Source organism: Athene noctua, chromosome 12, assembly GCF_965140245.1.
Source record: "Athene noctua chromosome 12, bAthNoc1.hap1.1, whole genome shotgun sequence".
Taxonomy (NCBI): domain Eukaryota; kingdom Metazoa; phylum Chordata; class Aves; order Strigiformes; family Strigidae; genus Athene; species Athene noctua.
In genome coordinates, this window is record NC_134048.1 from 22,536,479 (window position 1) to 22,559,128 (window position 22,650).

General features: G+C 49.8%; 1 protein-coding gene across 1 annotated transcript in view; it reads left to right on the forward strand.

Annotated features, from left to right (window-relative positions):
* Window positions 1–22,650, forward strand: part of PDLIM4 (PDZ and LIM domain 4) — a 52,866-nt gene that overhangs the window by 13,034 nt on the left and 17,182 nt on the right. The window contains exons 2-3 of the mRNA XM_074916254.1: window positions 1,471–1,622; window positions 11,750–11,834. Coding sequence (XP_074772355.1) covers window positions 1,471–1,622; window positions 11,750–11,834 — 237 coding nt within the window. The remainder of the gene's footprint in view (window positions 1–1,470; window positions 1,623–11,749; window positions 11,835–22,650) is intronic.

Genomic DNA, 22,650 nt, shown 5'->3' on the forward strand with positions numbered 1-22,650 from the left:
CTCTGACAACACAACAAAAGGCTTAATTCAGGCTGCCAGTTCCACTTAAAAGTAAAAAGTGGTTTGGAGCCCCTCGAACACCTCCAGGTTCCCATTTCGGGGGTGTTGGTGGCTGTAGCCACGCAGGGCACGGCGCAGCAGGCCCGTGTTACACCGGGTGCTTCTTGGTGGCTGTTTTACTGGCCTCAGTCCTGCCAGCAGCCCCCGTGCCATCCCCAAAGGGCTTCGGTGGTCAGACTAAATCTTCTTCCAATTCCCTATGAAAATAGAACTGGAGAAGGGGACACGTGCGTGCCTGTTTCAGGATGGCCTGCAGTGGTCAGGGGGCTTGTGGCAACCACCACTTGGTGTCTGGAAGAGTGTACCTGGTTCGTTAGTGTCTGATTGCTGCTGTGCACCGGCGTAAGCTGTGTGTGAGGGCAGGGGGAGGACAGCGCGGTGATCACCTAGCCTGGATCTTCTGAGTGGGGTGGGATGGAGCAGAGACCCACTGCCTGAGACGGGGGATCACACCTGTGTAAAGCAAAGCTAAACAGGATCAAAGCACCGTCACGCTCTAAATGCAGTGAAATACGGATAACCGGGTCAGACCCGCTGTATTTTCTCACTTGATAAACCATGTTGTTGGTTAGTGCGGAGTTAGCAGATGCTCCGAGTGACTGAAGGGGAAATTAAAGGGCAAGCACATAGCTATTAAGAGTTTAAACAGACAGATGCCTTGCATCATTTTATATTACTGCAAAAATTAAAAAAAACAAAACCAAAAACATTTGGGCTGATGTAGATGAAACGGTAATTTCTCAAGTAACATGGGCTGCAGGATTGGTCTTATGGCTGATCACAAACAGTACCTGGACCTGTCATTCACGGGAAAGAAGTTACGGGTTCTGTAAGGATCTGGCAGTCCTACACAACCAGAAGGAAAGAGCTGTGGAGACTTAACGAGCTGCGTGATATTCCATGCAGGGCCAGAAGGAGACAAGTCATTTGAATGACGATCAGGAAAAACTGATGTCAAATGTAACCTCTCCACTGGAAGCATTTAGGGTGACTGCTCTCATCTTCTAATTACACAGTTGGCCAGAGGAGGGTTCTGTGTGCTCTTTGGGGATTGACTCTCGCAGCATGATTTAAGGCCTGCAAGCCAAAGGAGTGTGAAGCGTTTCTCTGAAAGAGGGTATTGCGTTATTCCAAGCAAAAGACAGATCTGAAGAGAGGACTTGGCCACACGCTGACTGGGGTTGACAGAAATCTCTTATTTAGAGCGTTGTTAGAGGATGGCCCTTGGAGAATTGGGGCTGACCTGTGAGCCCTGGCTCTGACGTCCAACCTCTTGTAGATGCCTGCTAGGCAAAACACGTCTTCCTCAGAAATAACTATTCCCTTTATCTGCTGCTTATTCCAAGAAAAAGGGACTTTTTTAAGAACCGAGCATTCTATTAAGTAACCCTTTTATTTTTCCTGGCCTAGATTAACCCTGGCAGTAAAGCAGCCATGGCAAACTTGTGCCCAGGAGATATTATTCTGGCAATTAATGGAGAGAGCACGGAGAACATGACACACCTAGAAGCACAAAACAAGATCAAAGCATGCATGGACCAGCTACTGCTCTCCGTGAACAGGTAGGTCCTCTTCTGTTTGATGTGCTTGTGTCAGCTTAGCTTGGCTCCTCTGCAGAAGGTTTGTGGTTGCCCCAAAGCAGATGTGCCCTTAGGCTCAGTTCTTGGGGCGTCTCCATGGTCTGTGTAATTGTTCTGCATTTTTAAAAACAGTATAACAATTTTTTGTTTTTAAAGATCATTGATACAAAAAAAAAAAATAGGTTCAGCTCATTTATGTGTTGATTATCTTTTGTACCTTGCAAGGCTTGTCCAGGCTGTGAGCTGGGTCGGATCCTTCAACCCGGTGGAGGTTTTATAGACTCACTCAAAAGTAGTACTGGGATTGAAATCTCCTTTGGGCAAAGCCTCCCACTTCATTAACATCCATCTGTGATGTTTTTCCTAAACATCTGTTCAACGAATATACATTTGAAGGTCCTGCCTAATTAACTTTTTTAGAATATTTCAAAGCAAAATGTAGACTTGGGGTGGGTTTTTTTGCTTTCCATTGGAATTCTGTAGTTAACAGTTCCTAATACAAATCACAAATTGTCCAGGCAAAATGAGTGCTCCTTATAAGGCTCACAAATGGCTAATGTTATCTGTAATAGATTTAAATAAGTGTATACAGTTTTCCACTTCAGATTAAAAAGGCATTTCCTGCTATAAAGAGCTATCACTTACTGTTTGTACTTGTCTTGGAAAACATGCGATTTCTGACTGGAAGCCTGGTCGGTGGGGAAGGAGTGCTGCCATAAATGGAGCAAAGCCATTTGCCATGTGGGTTCCTCGTGGTTCATCAGACAGTGGTGTCTGAGGTGAACGGCTGAAGCAGAGCCCCCTGAGCCTGGCCCGTGCCACGGGGATGATGTGGCTTCAGCATTAGGAAAGAAAGAAAAAAAGAAAACCAAGAAAACCCTTCATGCAGGTAGAATTTCCAGTAGCCGAGGAGAATGGTTGTTTTGCTTCCCGTTTGGAACACGTTTAGGGAGAGTGGATGGTCTTCTACCCCAAACAGGGGCTGTACTCGGGGCAGGACGAGGGTTCTCCTCCTGGCTGTCCACAGGCTGGTGGAGCTCTCCTTGGAAGAGCTGGAAATCCTCATGTAGTGACGGAAGGTTCTGGGGGAGCTGCCAGCTGCTGAGGTGGTTTGGCAGCAGAACAACTTTGTCAGGAGTTAGGATAAAGCTTTGCTGAAAACAACTTTCACCTGCAGCATGGCAGCATTTTATTCTCATGTATGAGGGTTTCTGCTGTGTGAATTTATGGGCTGAATTCCCACTTTCACACTTCATTTTAGCCACCGGTATCAGTTGGCATTTCTGCTGGTGTCCAGCCCGTCCTCGTGGTTAGGAAGAGGTGCTTGAATCTTGCTGGTGGTAGCTGTGACCGTACCGGTGGTGGTAGCTGCTACGTTGGTGTACATGGTGTCAGCAGTGTTTGTGTGGAAGGGCATCTCCTCTCCAAAGAGGCGACTCCTTGCATGGACGTGGGGGTTGTGTCGCACAGCTCCACTCCATCGCGAGAGGAGCGGGCAGAGGTCTCCACCGGTGCCTTGGTGGGGTTAATTCAGAGATGCGGAAATGTTAACGACCTCGTGGTGGTCTGGAAGCTGCTGTGTGGGAGATCTCTGGCAGCAGGAGGGTCTGTGGCTTCAGGTTGGGTTTGCCCAGCTACACTTACCAAGGTGGATATTTATATTTTTAACTGTGAGACCTTGCAGCATGCCCCGAGGAGAAGTGGATTCTCTATAGCAGATGTTGCTGGTGATGGCCCACAGCCTTGTGGTTTGTGGGAGAGGTGGCCTGGGCTTTACTAGGCAGGAAGGTAGGCAAAAGGATTGTGATGGCTTTGTCGGGCCTGAAGGTCTTCCTAAATGCAGGTTTTCAAGGCACTTACACCTCACAGGCAAAAATAAATGCTCAGGCTTCTGCTGGAGAGGAACAGACACGAGCTGGTGATGGTGAGGAACTGCTCAGCATGGGGGGGCTCCTCTCAGGGCAGAGATCACGCTGTTGGGTCAGTTGGGTGGCTCCTCCAAGAGCAAAACGTACCTTGGCTGTGCCTAGAGAAGCCTGTGGGAGTGGCTTTTCTCTTGACAGGAAAAACTGAATAGCTTATTTTTTTTTTTCTACAGTAAGGACAGCAGCTCCAGTCATGCTTTATTAGGTCTATTTTTGGTTTGGCCCAAAATTAGTGCTCAGTGACATGGCTCTTGGATCTCTCTCCTGTTTCCCAAGTGACCTGTTGGGTCCAGATGACCCTGCCCAGCCGTTAGTCATGGCTGGAAGCGCGTCCAGTGCTCCCTCCTCGCCGTGAGCAGATCCCTGCGCCGGGACCTGCCCCCTGGAGAGCGGGGTGACCTGGTGCTGGCGAGGGTGCCACGTCCTGGGGCAGTGACGGGGGGTTTGTTGGCTTCTGTGTGTGTGTCCAGCAGCTGCTGTTTGTCATGGCCCTGGGCTCTGTTATGAGGCTGAGCTCCAGGGAAACTCCACATGTGGAGGCCTGGTTTAGTATCTTCTTCCTCGGGCAGAAGGATGCTCTCCAAGCCATGTGCCCTCTGTATGCTGCCCTCAACAAAATATAGTTTGAAAATCAGCATAAGAAGTGGGTTTATTCTTTTAAATAAGTGTGTTTGTGTGAAAGATATTTGAAATAATGAGCTTGCTTGGTTTATGTCTTTAGTGAAGACATATGAAATTTGATGTTAATTCTGTTTTACTTTCTCCAGCCGGGCTTGTGCACTGAGGGAGGGCAGGGAGCTGGGCAGCGAAGTGCTTCCAGCCCTCTGGTGCTCTCTGGACTTCTTCCATCCCATGCCCTTTCTCTGTGAACCCTTGACATTATGTGTTACCAAGACAGAGAACAGAATTGGTTTTGTTTCCAAACTGCAGTCAATAAATGCCCTTTGACTAGAAAGTTCAGTAGGAAAATCAGAATGAGGAGAAAACATGTGGGGGAAGACAAGAAGGGGGAGTTACTGCGTGGTCTAACAGGATGTCCTGAGACCGACGTGGCCTGTCTGGGTTTCGGGGGTGCTGGGGATGCTGAGCGCCCACGGAATTTGATGGGAGGAGATGCTGATTATCCTGTTTATCAAATTTACTTCATGAAGACATTTATATACTCTAGTGGGGAAACAAGTAAAGAGCCAGGAGGGCTGACTGTTTGCGGGCAGAATAAACAATTAGAGCGTAAAACTTTCCCACGCGGCGCAGGCAGTGCCTCTCCCCTGTACTTGGGAGGCAACAACTGAAGTGAGTGGGATTTCTGTTGTGACGCAAACTTTGGCCACAGGCAGGCGTGACCGTGTGGCCGGACCACAAATAGATCAGTGCCTCTGTCGTGAGCACAGCCTGTCATTAGGAACATCACGCTGGGTTTGATGGTTTTTTCTCCTCCCCGGCTGCATGGCAGAATCTGTTCATCCAGTCGGTCTGGAAGGAGAAAAACTGAGAGTTTCTGATCAAATGCAAACGTGTAATTTCCAAAGGCTGTAACACGCTCCCCGTGGCTCTGCCGGCCGGAGGACTGTGCCAGCTGCTGGGAAGCACATCTGCTCTGGCTTTGCTCACTGGGAGCTGCACTGAGCTCTGGAGGGAGCTGGCGCGGGTGGCCAGTGGCATCAGGACCCCTGGGGAAATCAAGTTCTGAGGCAGCAGGAAAGATCCGTGGTGCAGACGGCATGGCTGTGTGGGCAGAAAGGAACCACATCATTTCCTAGTGTACCTGGCACCGTTGTATGACAGCTCCTGGGAAACTGGAGGAATATTTGTTTTCTCTCCTTGGGACGCTCCAGTTTCCCTGGACTGGTTACGAATCCTGCAGGGCTGGGGGTGCAGCGCTGAGGAGGGAACTCTACAAATATGGGCTGTTGGATTGCAAAGAAAAGCAGAGCTCAGGGCAGCTCTGCAGCTGATCTTTCACATAATTTTTGGGAAGGCTGAGGGAGACCGTGTCTGGAGGGCATCAGAATGCGCAGCCTGGTGAGAAGCTGGCAGAGCCTGGGCAGTGGTCACCTCGGACGGAAAAGCTGTTTTGCTTTCTAACAGTAACAAAGGATTCAGCAACACAGGTTTGATAAACCTCATCTGGATTGTCTGCAGTGATGTGTCTTCATGTGAACGAGTACTTGCACATTAAAACCAGTATTATTTCTTCCAGTCAACCCTTTCTGGAAGACAGTCAGTGTCCAGGCAAGTGCACACAAGCAACTTGGGGCCCAGAGATAGCCAGCTCAGCAGCACAACTTGCCCTGTTCTTGCTTACACACTGCTGTGTATTTCCTTATCTCTTTTAAAGAAATCCTTCCCAGCAGCTTTGATCGTTAACACCTCTCGTGGTTATGCTGCAGCGCCAGTTGTTAGGGATGACTTGTTACTTCAAATCGTGTCATGCCTCAAAGAAAAGCAGCCATAAAATTGGGTTGGAGCTGTGCTTTGCTGAAACCACCGCTTGAGAACAGAGGGTTGAGCGCCCAAAGGACCTCGGGCGCTGGACAGGAGACCCTGTGGCATCACCGATGCTGTTCCTGCTGACGCACACGGCTGGGAAGTCCTTGCAGCACTGTCCAGACCTGCCCGTCTGTGCCAGAGGGGGAAGGCGAGCCCAGAAGCTTTCTTTGAAGCTTTTGTCATCTGCCAGCTGGGACAGTGAAGGCTTGTGCTGCATCCTTCCTGGAGGAGTTGGCCCCAAGCCCACAGTGGGAAAACTGCTGGGAAGGGGATGTTACAGCTTTTCAAGTGTGGTGGGGGCTGGGACTCTCCTGTGTCCTCTGCAGCCCAGAGTCAGTGTTGGTGTCTGAGGCTGCCCCTGCTCTCAGGCTGGACTAACACATTTCTTTTTCCTAAATTCTCTACTCTGTCCTTTATCAGGGACTTTAAGCACTCTTGGGGTGGCTCTTCCTCCTTTGCACCCCCATTCTCTAACACCTCCCTTGACTTGCCCCTGTTCCCCGTGAAGTGTTTCATCCAGCTGCATCGGGTTGTGCTTTGCCCCGAGATGTGCAGGGCTGTTTCTAGGCAGCGGTGCTCTGGAAAGCAAAGCAGCACAGTAGCTTTACTGTTCTGAAACGGGGCGGAGGAAAATCCTCATCAGCTCACAAAAAGAGTCGATATAAGTAACGGATGCTCGTGTGGGTGCTGATGTAACGTGTGAGGAATTACCTCGACATCCCTGTAACGAGGGGTGGGCGTTCAGGTCGTGGTTAATGGCTCTGAAATGCAAGGCCAGGAGTTCAAGTGGGCTTAGTAAGGCTGGAGCAGTGCCTGGCACCTGGGCTGCGGGGGGAGGCGGTGGTGGTGCTGATGAAGACTCCGCAGGACGGTTCGGGGTGCCCTGATGATAAATCAGCCCCTTCCACTGTTGTCTTCCCAGCTGTTGAGTCGCAAGCCAAGGGAGCACGGGGTCTGCTCCGCCTGCCCTACTGGTACCTGCAAGGGAGGGTAAGGGCAGGTATGTGGCAGCTGGTTGGAGAAGATCCCAGGTGTTAAACAGCCCTGTGAATTATTACTCACAGAAATGTGGTATGGAGAGCTTGGTATTTAGCCACCAAATGTATGCATTTGACTGGCGGCCAAAGATTTCAGAGTTTTAAATAATTTAAATGTGTGGATAAGGATGATCACATGGTAGAACTTGTTCTCTTTCTTTTTTTTTTTTCTCACTCTGAAGTTGTCTCTAAGTTACACAGATGAAGAAATTCCTTATCAGGCAAGAAGCTTTCTGGCTCCTCCGCCCTGGGAGTAACATGGCCATATTTCTGTGATGTGCAGGAAGGAATTCATGTGTGTTGTGAGACTTTTCGGGGGGGGGGGGGGGGGGGGGAAGATGCCATTCTGCCCAGTCCAATCCAATCACAGCTGTTTCTTTCGGGGCTGTTTGTGCATGGAACCAGGTGGGTGCTTGAGGCCTGCCTGGCCCCAGGTGCAGCCAGGGACCCTGGGGTGGTTGCATTGTGTTTATTTCCTGACTGTAGTGTCAAAGTATAAATCCTCAAAGGTTCAGCTTTGGTTCTTTCTGTCTAAAATAAATCCTGGAAGCAGTTTCTTCTCCCTCCGTCTGATGGGTGTGTGCCGCAGGAGCGGCTCTGCTGAGCCCTTGCCTGTGGAGGGAAGGTATTTGGAGATGGTAACTCTTCTTTTTAAATAGCAGCGGTGGAGAAACCCCCTGTCCGGCTCTGGGGGCTGTTTTGCTCTGTGCAACCCTGGCAGAGCACAGGACGGGAGGCTGGGGAGAAAGCAAGGTGGTGTGTGTGGGCTAGGAAACCCCAAATTGTTCTAGGGACGGCGATGGCGTGCGGCGTTGCCCTCGCACTGCGGGTTGGGTTTGCTCTCATTTGCTTGAAGCTGAGTGACCATGAGGCTCGTGGCCAGGAGCTGTGCCCTGCCCTGGGGTGGATAACTGTGGAGTGACTTCCCAGGGCACGCGCAGCCTGTGGAGAGCCCCCGCAGACCCGTGCGCCGTTACGCTTCTGCTCTGAGTCAGCTCAAAGAACTGAAGATTTTTCCATTTATTGCTGCTCTCTGTACAGAGATGGAGCCTTTCTGGAAGTTTCGATGTGAGAAAGCCCAGTAATGAGTTTACTGGATGCGTAGCCCCAAAAGTCCCTGGAACATCCCATAACTGATGTTCTTCCGAGCCCTCCTCCCGCCTCCCCCAGCTCGTGGAGCTGTTGTTGGGCTCTGTTTGCTGCTGGAGGATGGGAAGGATGACAGTGTATGATGTTCTCAAGTTTCCAGTCAAAGTACAACTGAAAAAGTGAATCACAGCTTCCCCTCCAGAGCTCCTCGAGGACTAATAGAGAGGAAAACCGGCAGCTTTCCAGAGCCTCGATACACAACGATGGTTTCAGCCGAGAGGAACCAACAAGGAGAAATCCCACAACTTTTCCTTCACGTACCCAGGATGAGGCGGGTCCATCGGGGCCCTCAGCAGAGCTCAGCTCCTGTGCCTGTTCACCAGCCTGTGCAAACGTGGACAGGACTGTAGAGATTGGGGAGAAATACAGCGATTTGGTGGTTCTGGAGGTTTGTGTAGCTGTCGCCCGCTCACACCTGCGCGGCTGCACAACAGCAGACGGCGGCGGCCCAAGTCCGGTCTGGCACTTTCCCAAGTGCTAAATGTTAGTTTATAAGGGGAGAGAGAAATTAGAAATTCAATAAGACCCAAGAATTCTTGCAATTTAGAAACAGCTCTACAAATGTAGAGAGCAAGACTTGCAGATCATTACCAGGTGAAAAAACATTTTGGTAGAATATGTGAGCATGTGCAAGTAATCTTTTGAGAATGACATTGAGTCTTTTAGAAAACAAATGGTGGGATAAAAGGTGTCTGCAACTTTGGGGTTTTTTTTAGTTATGTCTTGTTAATGGATCTGTTTCCCACGAAGCCCCATGTTGAAGGCCTAGCACTAACCTGGGTCAAGTTATTTTTTTAGGATTGTCCCAGCAGCCATTAAAATAGAGCAGAGCGTTGTTAGTGCAGGGTAATGATTTCCACATAGCTGACTTTAATCCCCTACAACACATCTGAAAACACTTTCCCTGTCCTCGAGCTGTAAATTAAACGACTCGGAACATTTGAGTGCGACGTCTGATCTCTCACCCATTACGTTAGAAAAGCGTGATTAGTTTTTGCTGTTGCCTAAACACAAAGCTCTGACTGTTGGTAGCGTGAACCTGCTGCCAGGCTGGCTTGGGGGTGCCCGTGCTGACCCCAAGGTCCTGCTGATCCAGGGCTTGCTCAGCTCCCCTGTCCTGGGGGGCTGCCGGGGAGGGGGGCAGGGGGTGTTCTTGCAGCTGGGAGTTGGGTGTGAGCTCGGAGCATCAGCCCCTTTGGCAGTAGCTGCCCATGGCATCATCCTCTGACAGACTCACCTCTTAATTATTTCAGATTACCTCGTATTCTGCTGATCCTGGGAAAAAGAGGGAGTCTGCTGTAAGCGTAAACACTTACCACATGACTTGCATTTCTGTTTGAGGCTAGTGTTTCTCCCAGCCCCCTTTGCTTTGCCTTTAAAAGTGCCAAATAGAACCAAAATTGTGCCGTATCAGCTTAATTTCAGAGTCGTTCAAGTGGAAGCTGTGCCTGAGGTGAGGCTGGCTTTGTTCAGGGCTGTCTTGCTTATACCAAGAACTTGTGAACGCTCTAAAGAACGGATGGTGAAGCCCTGAGTTTAGTCATTAAAAACACAAACTATGAAGAGGCTTTCTACATGCAAACTGAAGCCTGGCCGTGGCTTGCCTTGAGTGTGAAGACACCTAGAATGATGTTTGAAAACACAAGTTTAGCTGCTTTCTGGTACAGGCAGCGTGCTCTTTGTTCATCAGGGTATGGGGGACTGGGAAACTCCAACTAGACAATGCTGGTAGTACTGGTGACTGGATGCGGTAGCTTCACGCAGAGCCAGTTAGCTGCTATTGTTCTTATCTTCTGCAATCTTTCTGAATCTTGGTTCTTTTTTAGTGGCAAATTGAAGTCTTCAGGGATCCTTCAGGCTGTGTTTGGCATGTAGGCTCCAGAGCTGGGCCACGGGGAATGTCGTAACTGCCCCCTCTCAGCGGCACACATCAGGCTAATTCAATGTAGGGAATAAAGCACGGAAATTATAATGGTGATCTCTGCCAATGTAATTAGGCATTTTCATTGTTCTGGGCCTCCGGATGGAATTCTCAATGTGGAAGCAATATACACAGCACTGGATCGTGGCAAAAAGCAAGCTGGGATTGCTAGGAATGCTGCTGTTCTGGGAAGGACGGTTTGTCCCACCAAAACCAGTCGGAAAGACCCACTTAAAGTGAATTGTCCCAGCCTAAAATTTAGTAATTACAGTAAAGATAATTTATCAGAATAAGACATCTAGCTACGAGAAAGAACATGTATTTCCAGGTTGAAAAAGCTGTGATGGGAGTACTGAGTAGTGGTTTGAAACGGAAAAAAAAAAAAAAAGCTTTAAATCCTCAGGGGATGGATCCAAAGTGTCTTAAAGCCAGCGAGCAGTCTTGGCTTTTGAGAGGTTTTGGACCAGACCCTGAATTTGGAAAGGTAGGTTTGTAAGCTGACTGGTTTAGCTGCAAAATACCAAAGGTTAAAAAATCACCTCAAGGATTAATGGGTTAAAACCATGCTCCTTACTTTTCAAACTCCGACTCTGCAGATAATTAAACCAAAGCTGAACGCGGCATGTGGCCGGGGCTGGAGTCCGACAAAGGATGCGTGGCCGCACACGCAGATTGTGAGGATAAACAGAATAGTTTGTGTTTGCAACTTTATGTCGTACTTCATGTAGTTTCCACCTCCCAACTCCACCTCTCAGGCTCCAGAAGAGCCTGTGTGTGTGCCCGCCGGACCTTGCCCAGGCCCCTGCAGCTCCCTCGTGCCCCGAGCGCGGGAGAGGACGGCCACGCTGGAGGCTGCATCCCAGCCGTGCCCCCAGATGCCTCTGTGGGGGGAAAAAAATCATCAGGCACATGGAAAATCTTTGGACAGTGGCAGCGCCCTGCTCTGACTTGGCAGGACTGAAGATGCATTTGCGAATGGAAACTGTATTTTTAGGGCTTTTTCTATCTGGCACCTGTTGAAAGGGGCAAGATGATTCATACAGGGTCATGTAAGCTTTCTCCCTGAAATACATTTATATAATTTCTGCTGTGGTCTAGTATATAAGCCTGCCAGGAATGCATATATATATACACACACACATAGATATGTATATATATACACACACATAATCAGAATACACTTCAGGATGCCGGGCCAGAATAAAGAGGCAAAGCCGGGACTATGCAAAACAAGAACCACCACAAGCCTGTTGACTGATTTCTTGAACTGAAATAAGTTTATACCTTAAACGCCACATCAAGTTGGAGCTTGCAGTTCAAGAATGGTTTTGAGCTTTGTGGTTTTAACAGCCTGGAACTGGCATCTTCTCTATTTATCGTTGTACTATTTCTGAGGATAATTTTAGATGAAGACATATATTTTCATCCCCTGGCATGCCTCTATATTATACATATGTTGGGGTTTTGTTGGGGTGTTTTTAAGAAGTTGGATTTTGTTGTTGTTGTTGTTTGGGGTTCTGTTTGGGTTTTTTAATATTTTTTTTTTTAAAGCAATTTAAATTGAGTTTACTGAATTTCCCATTGCAGAGCCGAAGGGAAGACCTGGTCACCCCCTGTTCTGGAAGATGGCAAGGCTCAAGCTTACCGGATCAACATAGAGCCGGAACCGCAGGTACGGCAGCAGCAGCCCTGCACAGGCTAGTCTCCCAACTTGTTTTTCTGGGGAGAGGAGATCCATGTCTGGAATCTGGAAAGCCCTCTGCTCTGCCTGCAGTCCTTCCAGAGGTTAAGGAGTTGCTGTGTGTGGTTTTAAAACGTCGTGCCTGTTAGACTTTTCCGCGCAGGTCTCGCTGTGCTTTCCTTGGGCTGGTAAAGCTCAGGCTGCTGTGGTGAACCAGATCCCTGAACTGATCTGGCTTAAACCCAGCTCTGTAATTGTCCTCCACCCAAGTTAGGCTTTGTTGAATCAGCTTGCCAGTGGCACTGAGGAGGCTGGGCTGTGCTGTTGGGTGGGCAGCACCCAGCACCAGACCCCTCCTCGAGGCCAGTGACCAAGCTCGTGGTCAGCATTATTTTTTCTGGGGCTATGGGAAGCCTTCGTAAGGTGCTGCCCGCTGCCTGCCCTTCCCACAGCCCAGCACACCCGGGGGCTGTTGGCATCTGCCCCGGCCGACGTGCCTCCGTCTCGGCTGCTTCCAAAACCCACCGCACCCTCCTAATCCTGTGGTGGTGATTCACTTCACGTGGTGGTAGATGTTCTATTTCTTTTGTAATAGTCTCTTTTTTATTTTTTTTTTTTTTTTCCCTGTCTCACCCCTTTCTCTTCCTTCTCTCTGTTTTGCAGCTTGTCTCTTCCCTCTGTCTTCAGCTCTCTTCCCTCCTGCCGGCACTCTGCCTGCAGCCTGCCCTGCCTTCCCACCTGGGGGCTCTGAGAGCTGGGGTGAGGGTGTCTCCAGCAGCAGCCTGCTACCAGGAGGTGGATGGAGCTGGATATATCTCCGTCTTTCGTACCCATCTCTTGACTAATAGCTCATTAGCAAGGTCAAAGATGACTCTCATTCTCCTTTGGTTCCTCAAAGGGAAGGGGAACGGTGTCTCGCTCCTCTCTTTCTGCCTCTGAGTTACATGATTGTTGGGTTTGTGGGTGATGCTGTAGAGGTATCTGGGGAATGAGGAGGAGATAAGGAGGAGGGAATGGGGCCGGGGGGAGCTCCTGCTGCTTTGCTCCCCCTCGAATGGGTGCCGAGCTGATGCACGTGCTGCAGGCTTTTCCAGGACGCGTGAGGTCGTGGATGGCAGGACTGAAACCTGCTGGGACTTCTCACAGCTGCAGGTTGGCCAACCGCTCCCAGAGCACTGGTGGAGGCACCAGAGCTGCCTGCAAGCTTCAGGAAACAAAAGTACATCAGTTCGGACTGACAAAAAAAAACCCAAACCAACCCTGCAATTGCAAGAGCAGCACAGCAGCACTCTTGTGCTGATGCTGAGCATTCAGGTATTGCTCGTGCGGTTCCGGTCTCTGCAGAGGTGGTTTCTGTTATGGGCTGTTTCACCAGTTTTTTTTCTCCAGCCCTTGCACAATGCCCATGTGAAGATGCTGCTGGCTGAGCTCTGCTGCTCATTCCTAGAGGTGGCTCTTCATGTGTCCTGACGAGGGTCCCAGGGTCCCCCCACAGCCCTTCCTTGGCTCAGTCCAGAAGGAATAAAAGACCTGCAAGGGCGGACGAGGGCAGGGTGATGCTCCGAGGAGCAGCGTTGGCCTCGTTTGCCTTTGAGCAGCGGGGAGATGGCACCGATAGCAGAGATGTCACCGAATGACAAGGATGGGGTTGAGATTCTCCAAACCCTATGAAGAGCAGACCCACACGGTCACACCTATGATTGTTGGCCATTGCAGCCCTGTGCCAGATGGGTAGAACTCGCAAATATTCTGTGTCCCTGCCCCGGGGCAGCGGGGAGAGCAGCAGCAGAACGGCAGCACCAGCAAACCCGCCCCGGTATCGCACCCGAGCGACTCATGGGTCTGCTCGTCTTTGCTGCCCTGACTGACAGAGGAGGGTGATCTGTGTGCTTGGGCTTTGAGTTCTGGCCATGTTTGCTTCATTAATCAATTACAGAAATCTTTTTTTGACAGCTATTTTTTCTTAATAGACTTTGATGTGCCCAAAACCCTATGAATAATGTTAAATAAGGACCAAATGTGCAGCAGTTCCGCTGCCAGATACAACATTTCTGAGGTTTAATGCAGATTGGATTTGAATCTGACTATTAATATATGTTACATATGGATCCTTTTAAAAATTACACAGTTACATAGAATATAATGAGGGGGTAGAGATGTTTTTTCCTGAATCCAGACCTGCGCTGATAACATTTAAATCTGTGGAGTGCTCAGTGTGTCTGGGGCCGGGCACTGAGGGGCGTATGGGCGAGAATACGCAGGTATGGACAGCAGGTTCCTGCTTTTGTTCTCTTTTTCAGTGGCTATATCTCCACGTTGTCTCACTTGACAGCTTTTCTGGTCTCCCAGAGAGGAGGTGAAGGAGGCACCACACCTGCTCTTGCAGTGGTTGTACCCTCGATGTGCTGGTTGACTCTTCTGCCTCCCCAGACTGGCTGTACCACGAGCGTGGTTCGCTCTGCTCAGAACCTGTGCCAGTAGCTGTCCTGACCCCCGTGTTAGGGCAAACGTCCTCTGACTTGCAGGATGCCGAGGGGGAGCATCAGCACCCGGGAGTGGGGGTGCTTGCAGCCCCGTCCCGTCCCCCGGGAGCAGAGATCCCGTTTGTGGCTGGAGTCCCCTACGGAGCGGTGCTGTGTGACCCAGGGCTGTCCTGTGCTGCCATTGTTCAGCCCCTGTAGCAAAAGCACTTACTAGACTGTGAGAGAGAAAAGACTCACTGTAAAATAACAGCCTGGCTCAAAACATGCAACCTTTAGGTGCGCTTCCTCGCATCTGGGAAAAAGCGATCTGCTTTGAAACAGAGGAAAAAAAAAAAAAAATCTGCTGGAATTCTGCTCCCGAATTGCAAAAATAGGTTTTGGGGTTGCCTTTGAAAAGGGTTTTGAGAGTTTAACCCCACGTGGCCTTTCCAGTAATGTGGAGTGCATGTCTTCCCTTCTCCCAGGTTTTACCCTATCAAGTTTTCCATTGTACGGGGCAAAGAGGTCTTGACAGTTTTGACTTGTGGCCACAGTAATTCTTGCTGGAGGCCCTGAAACACGTGAACATAAGCCGAATGCCTAAATCTCTGTGATTTCTAGGAAAGCATGTACCCTATAATTACATTTCAGTTTGTTTAGGTGCAATCCTTCTCTCGAAGGCAGGGATGCCTGCTTTTTTATGCTAGAGAACCTGGAAGGTATGGATCCGCTGTTGAGCTCTCCTGTCCTCTCTTCCTACATCTGTTGTGGTTTGTCAGTTGAGTTTTGTGGAAAATCTCTATTTGGAGACCAAGAATGTAATCGATCCTCCTCAGTAAAACTTTGGTTAATGCTGTAACTGCAGGGAACAACTGCCCTCACCGCTGAAGAAGCTGGAAGTGGAGAGAGAGCTGCTTGTTCACAACCAGCAGAAATTTCAGTGAACAGGATGCTTGTGAGTCACCTTTGTGAAATAATACTTTTAAAAAAAGCAGACTTTGGTTATCAGTTAGTTACACAATGCAAGTCTGCCCTTAACAGCAAGGGTTTGTAGAGGAGGATGCAAATTCGGTGACGTTCAGACTTGCACCCTAAATAATGAAGGGATGAGTCTGTCAGACCTGGCCGTGGGGGGGACCCAGGGGATGCTGCGGGGTGACTCGGTGCTCTCCAGCCAGTCGTGTGACCTCGGGGTCGCCATCGTGCAGACGTGACATCACTGCTGACATCCTGGGATCTCTGGACTCGCTTTGCCACCGACTGTTCACCCGGTGTTGGCATCGCCGAGGGCTCTGGCCCCCCCTTCCCTGGCAGACGGGGAGAGCAGGAGCACTGATCTATCAGTTTCTGGAAATCCCACTGTCTTCAGCTTCTTGTAGCATGAGCTTGCTAGTCAAAATACTGCCATGTGGTGCTAATAAAAGGAGAGGATGTTTGTTTTCTTGACCGTTCCCATACTGCCAGAATTGGCAGCTTTCTGGCCCGGGGGGCTGGAAATGTGGGCTTCAGGCCTTGGGGCAGAGCTCCATCAGTGCTAATTGACAGTAGATCAGGTGTCTGGGTGTGAGAATAATTGCAGCAGAAATTAAATTGGCAACGTGTAGCCGGAGCTGGAATAGGACGAGTCCTCCCAAACCTGGACGCTTGGCTAAAATAAGCTACGTGGGGTGAAAAGGCTGGGTTGAAAGGCTGGGTTTCCTCTGGTGTCCGGAGAGGGAGAGGCACTTCCTCAGCCCCATTCCCACAGGAATGGCATCCCAGTGCCACCCAGCTGGCAGAGCAGCACCCGTGTCCTTCTCGGATGGAGGGATGGGGCGGTGGGCCAGTGCTCCCCGTCCCCCTTGGCTGGGTCGTCTCGTGCTGTGCCCCGTGAGCAGCAGCTTTCCGAGCCCAACCTTGCGGCTGAGGGCTGAGCTCTGAGCTGTGGGGAAGAGCTGGTCCTTCCGTAGTGTCAGGGGAGTTGTACAGGAAGGATGAGAATTTCTTCTCATCGCTTTTTTTTTTAATACGTGTTATTTTGTGCTCCACACCAAATTCTCAGTCCGTAGAGGTTCACGTTAATTTGCTGTGACTAAATCAGGCGTGGAGCTTGCCATGTGAAAACACCAGCCAGGATGGGGTAAAGAGGAGGAACTGGGGCAAACTTACATCTACCATAGCTGTTCAAACAGCCTGAACCAGGCAGTGCAAGAAACCCAACCCTACGTGCAAGCCAGGCCAACGCCCGACACAAAAGTACCCCGATTCCCTTCGTTAAAAGTTCCGTTGTCAGATGGGCTCTGGTCTGCGTGGCTGCAGGACTGGAACATGCTGAAGAGGTGATGCTGGCTGGCAGGACACGGGTGACCCTGCTTTTTGGTGCCTGGCTTCTCCCTTCACGTGGCCTCTGCATCATCACCCCCATGAGCTTTGCGTGCCTGCCCCCACCTCAGAAATAGCCACCTCTTAATAGTATCAGTCTGTTATTCTGCTGCTCACACTTGCTCCTAATTAAAAAAAACTTCAGGTGTGTGTCTGAGCCTCTGGTGTCCCAGCTCTCGGCACAGCAGTGGTGTCCCACAGTGGAGCAGGGAGGGAGGGTTGGTGCTAACTAGTGCCTTAGCTCTTTTTAGCAGCTTTAAAAATGTCTTAAATATTCTCATATTTATTTTTTTGGTCTCAGTAGATTATTGTTGCTGTTTTTCATTAAGGATGAATGACTCTTCATTTGATTAATTGGTGCTGAGTATTGCTTAGAGTTCTCAGTGGGTTGGTGTTGTGCAGGAAATTTCCATATATATCTTTGCAAAAGCATGGCGTAGGCCACACTTATTTCTGTGAATCGGGGGTTAAAGCCTCCTTGCTGGAGAGGTGGAATTTCCTTTCTCAAGGTGATCGACCTTCCTTCCTCCCTGGCGATGAGCCGTGGCTGCTCCTGGGAAAGCTCTTGCCAGGACCCCGGTCCTCGCACGGGCATCGGCTGGTGCTTCGGGGCAGGAGGAGGGGGAAAATGTCTGCCTTGTACTTTTGGGAAAACAAAGGATGAGATAATGCCCTGGCACGAGACCGCGTTCCCGTCGCATGGGAACTCCCAGCGTGTTGGTTGAGGACTGATTTAATAGCAGAAACATGCTGAATCCTGACGGCCGCTGCAAGCGGTGGCCGCCTTGAACTGCGGGCACTCGGGCAGCGTTTCACACACAAATATCAGGGGTTTATACCCCACCAAAACCTGCTGATCTGATTTACTGGGTGAAGAGGTTACACGCAAGTTGGTGTGCACTTGTGTTCGTGTTTTTTCCCTGTGATACCATATTAAATCATCCGAAAGCAAAGGAATTCTCGCAGACCACTGTAACACGTTGAACTGGTGTGGCTGTAACCTTTTATGTGATGTCCTCTACGTACCTCTTCTATAAATCACCATCTTTAAATGGGCTTCAATAATCCCGGTATATGAAAGAGTTAAAAACTTAGGGTAAAGGGAAAAAATTTTGAATGGAAACTTCAAAATGGTGTTTTCTTCTATCCAGGTAGTTTGTTCTCATCGAAGGTAAATAGGAGCTATACTGAAATAGCACCAATGTGGGATGATTTAGGACAAAACAGAAAATGCCGTTGGCTAAAGCGTTAACAGAGGTATATACCGTGTTATTTTACTTGATAACATCAGTTTCAGTGCTGACTCTGTTAATGCAGGGAAGGAAGCTGCCTGCTTGTGTACGCAGAAATACTGAGTGTTTGTGTGGGAGCACACATGGACTGCACAGCGTTCCCGTTCGTACCCATCGGGGAAAAATAACTTCTCCCGTTTAATTTTTCCTTATTGCTCACTTAAGATGAATGAATTGCTCTTTGCAGTCACTTGTGTGACCTGCTGGGGTGAGAGCGTGCGGGGAGAGCCGTCCCCGAGTGGCTGGGTGTGGGGAGAGGGATGCTGGGGGGGTTGGGGAGGGATGCTGGGTGTGGGGGGATGCTCGCTGTGATCCCCCCAACTCCTTGCAGGCAGCCAAGGGGCACAGGGCATGCGGAGAGCCAGGGTTGGCCGGGCAGCAGCAGCTGCCTCCCATCCCTGGGAGGAGGGTTGGGGTGTCCCATGGGCACTGGAGAGCAGGAAAGCCTGGGACCTGTGTTTGACTCGAGCTGAGTTTATCTTTTTATTAATAAGTAAAAGCAAAAAGTTGGGGCATTCCAAAATGGAAAAAAAAAAAAAGGACCAAACCAAACTTATTGCTTTTGTTGTGTTCTTGTGTACCTTACCCTGGCTTTTACAGAAAGAGATGTTTGGATAAGCCTCGCTGATGAAGTAGGCATCTTTCGGTTTTAAGCATGTAATATTTCTGTAATCTGAAGCTCAGCTTCTTGCCAGTAATGCTTTTTTTTTTTTTTTTTCTTTCGATTAGCTGCTGCTAATGGCTATGGGAAGAAAATCAGAAAGTATGATATGATGACACCTGAAAATGCAACAGCTCCTGACTGGGAGTAGAGGAGAGAGACAGTAACCTGAAAAGGATGAAATCAGGATGTTGCTGTTAGCGTTAAGCTCACTGAGTTTGTTCTTTAGGCCAAACCCCAGATGGTGAGACGAGTGATTTCAGAACAGCAGCATCTTCCCTACGAGTGGGAGGAGCAGGTGGGAGGCTGGGGTGAACACCTGTTGGGACGGTTTGGGGGTTTTTCCCCTCTGCAGTGGACGTTACTTTCTGTCGGTGGGGAGGTTGATCCGACGCACGCAGCAGGCGGGGCGGCCTGAGGCAGAGCACTGGCAGGAGCATCAGCCCGATGCCCGCGCTGAGCCGGGCTCTCCTGCGCCCTGCCGGCCTGCTCCTGGGCTGGGAAGGCGACCCCGGACGCTGGGAGCAGATTGAAACTCCTTCTGAGGGTTTTCAGACTGTCGTTGAGCTTAGCTGTGGCCAGGTCGTCACCTGGCAGGAGGGCACTGCTGCTGCGCGAGAGGGGAGGAAACTTCGAGGCCCTTTTGCCTTTGTTATCCAGGGTTATTGTGTTGCAAAAGTACTTGGAGGTTTCGCTGATGTTTCTTGTCTATCGATGGTCATTACGTTTTCCTGTATGGATGAAAGTTAACGACTATTATAGGATACAGAGAAATTCTTGTAGTAGGTTTCTTCACCTACTCTAAATTCTTCTAAAATGACTTATGAATATTAGTTCTGTTCACACGTGCAACCGAGCGAGTCTTAGGGCTGTGAGAGCTGGCGATGCTCACACCTAGCCTGAGCCTTAACACACGTTTAGGGCGTTGCTGCAGCGCAGGAGTTACTCCCATGCCCAAATGTGTTTACGTTGGCTGTGCAGAAGGGCTTTGTCTGCAGAGCTTTGCCCGAAGGTGTTTTGAAAATGCGGCCGGTATATCCTGTGCCCTCCAGTTCAGCAGAGCCGATGATCCCCAGGTATCTTGTTTTTTTTATGGCAGTGTTAATAAAACTGATGCATTTTTACAAAGCCCTCCTCTGTCTGCTTATTAAACACCCCCTTGCACCCTTGATATTAAAAGCATGCCCTCTGCGCTGGAGCAGGCGAGATAAATGGAAACACATTTTAATCATTCTTGCTGGTCTTGGGTAGCTTTTTTTTTCCATTGCTGTGGATTTTTAAGAGACCCCTGGGAAGCCAAGTAGCTTAAGGGATAAAGTCGTGGCATTGCAGCTCAAGACCCTCTGGAGCTCTTTAAGTCGCGCAAGGGCTGTGGCTTCTCCTGGGGGGTGAAGCTGTTTGCTGGAGCTGCTGGGAGCCAGTAGCCATCAGACCCTCGCCGGTGGCCATCAGCGTGACTGCACCACGGTGGAAGAGCGTTTGCTCCTTAAGAAGGGTCTGTGGAGGTTGATTGTCTCTCATTGTGCAAGATTGTCCCTGGGTTAGATGTCTGCTGTCCTTGTGCTGCACGGTACAGAGCATGTGCAAATATAGAGCTGAAATATTTTCCTAGCTTATCCTAAAAACACTTTTTTTTTTTTTTTTAAATAATATCTCATTTTACATCACAGAACTACTTCTCATGAGAGCACTCCTTCAGGAAGAGGTGGACATCTTCCTCTTGGATGTTAAGAAATTCCCAGCCATCGTTGGTTTAGAAACTTCCCCGTCATGCAGATACGTTTCGGATGACTCTTGTCAGGGCTGCGCCAACGCTGTCCAAAGCGATGCATTATTTAAAGCCAGTCGGAAATGTTTAGCTCTTACCTCTCCAGTGCTGTCACTCTTGACCCAGCGTGCTCGGCGGGGTGAGCTGCAGCCTGACACTGGCCCTGGCAGCTCTGCCGTGCCTGGGGTGAGGGTGGCGGGTGCTTTCGGTCAAGCCCCAGCTCCTGGAGTCATGTGTTTATGGGATTATTCCTGAAAAACAAAGCCAGGCTGCAGTATGTAAAGATATGTGTGTAACACCTGTGGAAAATATGTGTTATACCTGTGGAAATGGGGTTTTGTGGTTGGAAATTCGCACTGACGAGAGGTGGTGGGGCTGACCTCAGCCTGCTCCCTGCCATAGAGCAATTAAATAAAAAGCAATGGAGACTTTCATAGAATGCTTTTGCTGTAGCTTGCAGGGGTTTTAGCAAAAATAGCAGCGTGTAATACAGAAATGAGCCTGACTGATGGGTCTGAGACCACAAAGCCGAGCAAACCGCAGCACTGCACGCAGGGGCTGCACCCCAGCCCGCTGGGACATGACCCACAGGTGTTTTTCAGCACGTTCAAGACCCAGCATGAGGCTGTGGGGCTCGTTTTGAGCCCCTGTCCCGAGCTCTCGGCTGCTGTGCGCTCCCAGCCGTGCCTTCTCAGGGTACAGACCGTCCCGAGGACGCGGGCGGGCTGGGGCTCAGCCAGCCTCCAGCTTGAGTCATGTTTCACGTGAACGTTGTCTGGGGCCTTTTAACTAAAAGACCATCTGATTTTAAGGGTTTGGTCTCTTACTTAGAGAGATCTGAAAAACGAATTTGGTGTTTAGCTGATGCCTGTGAAAGGAGTGTAGTAAGAAGGACGTGATGGATAAAGCTTTTCTTCAGACCGTGGTATACGCTGAAAGAGGAACTTGGCAGGCTATTTGAAATCCATCTCGTAAAATAACCCTCACGCTCTGTTCATCCAGCTTCAGCAAACTACACCCGATCTTTTTACTTATCTGTTAATCTTCTGAGCTAAGTAGTAGGATTGTATTTACTGGAGCTTTTTAAAGGTAGATGGAAGCCTGCTTAATCTGGAAAATGACCATCTCAGTAGGGCATCTGTACTGTGCTCATAGGGAAATGAGTGTTAAAACGTGTGTAGCTTTCAAACTTTATCCTTTTCCCTCAGCTTTGGGGGCAGTCTCTGACATAAGGGTTCGCCATGGGATTTCCTTCGAGGCAGTGAGCTGGAGAACTGATCCCACCCCGGCGTAAATCTGTTATTTGCATTCAAATGAAACCAGTGCCGTCCGTCCCATGCCCCTCCTCTGTGGGGTAATAATAAGATTTCCATTTCTAGGACTTTTGAACTCGTTTATCAGAGACAAAGCTCTGTCTTTGTTGAAAAGCTGGGGGCAGGGAGAGGAAGGGGTCGTTGTATTGCAGTTGTCTTCTGTGCAGAGGTTGAATTTCAGCCTTGAGGATGTTGGTTTATGCTAGGATATATCTTCAGTCTTAATTGCTTGTCACATTTGAATGAAAGGGGATTTGCAGCAATGAGGGCAGTAGAATTTTGCCCACAAAAAGCCCTCTGCCAGAAGAGGTCAGAGTCAGGTCACTGATGTCCCACTGAACCCCTTGGGTCAGAAGAAGAGGCAGCCACAGGCTGAAATTGCAGCTTTGCTTTAAAAAAAATCCTTGCCCGTATCCCATCCTTTCCTCTTGCTGCCAGGTCTGAGCGAGTCCCGTTTTGCCCTGGGCAGCCAGCAGTGCCCACTGGAGAAGCCAGGGAGCCCCTCACCGTGCTGTCTGGGCACCTTGGCCAGCAGGCACAGTGGGGACACGGTGGGTTTGCTCTGAGTGACTTTCCTCCAGGTGTAGCTACTGCGGCAGATGCTCTGATGGTCTCCTAATAGTTATAGCGACGTACAAACATTAGCCCAGTTCCGCAGAAGGTACTCTTGCCCTCTTCTCTTCCATGGTAGGCAGTGCGAGACCGATGCCGGGGACACGTCTTTTAGCCGTATATTGCAGAGGCAGCTGGAGAAATGCTGGCGGGGTCTCTGCAGAGCACAGCTGGGCTCCGTTACCCGCGCTCGGAGCAAGGGAGGGAGAAGTCAAACGCTGGTGAGGAGCTGGAACACTCGGTGTGTCCTGCTGCTGCTTCAGGATGGACACAAGCGACCAAGGGTGGCCACAAGAGGTGCCTCTTCCAGGCAACCCCACGGCCAAGGGATGCTTTGA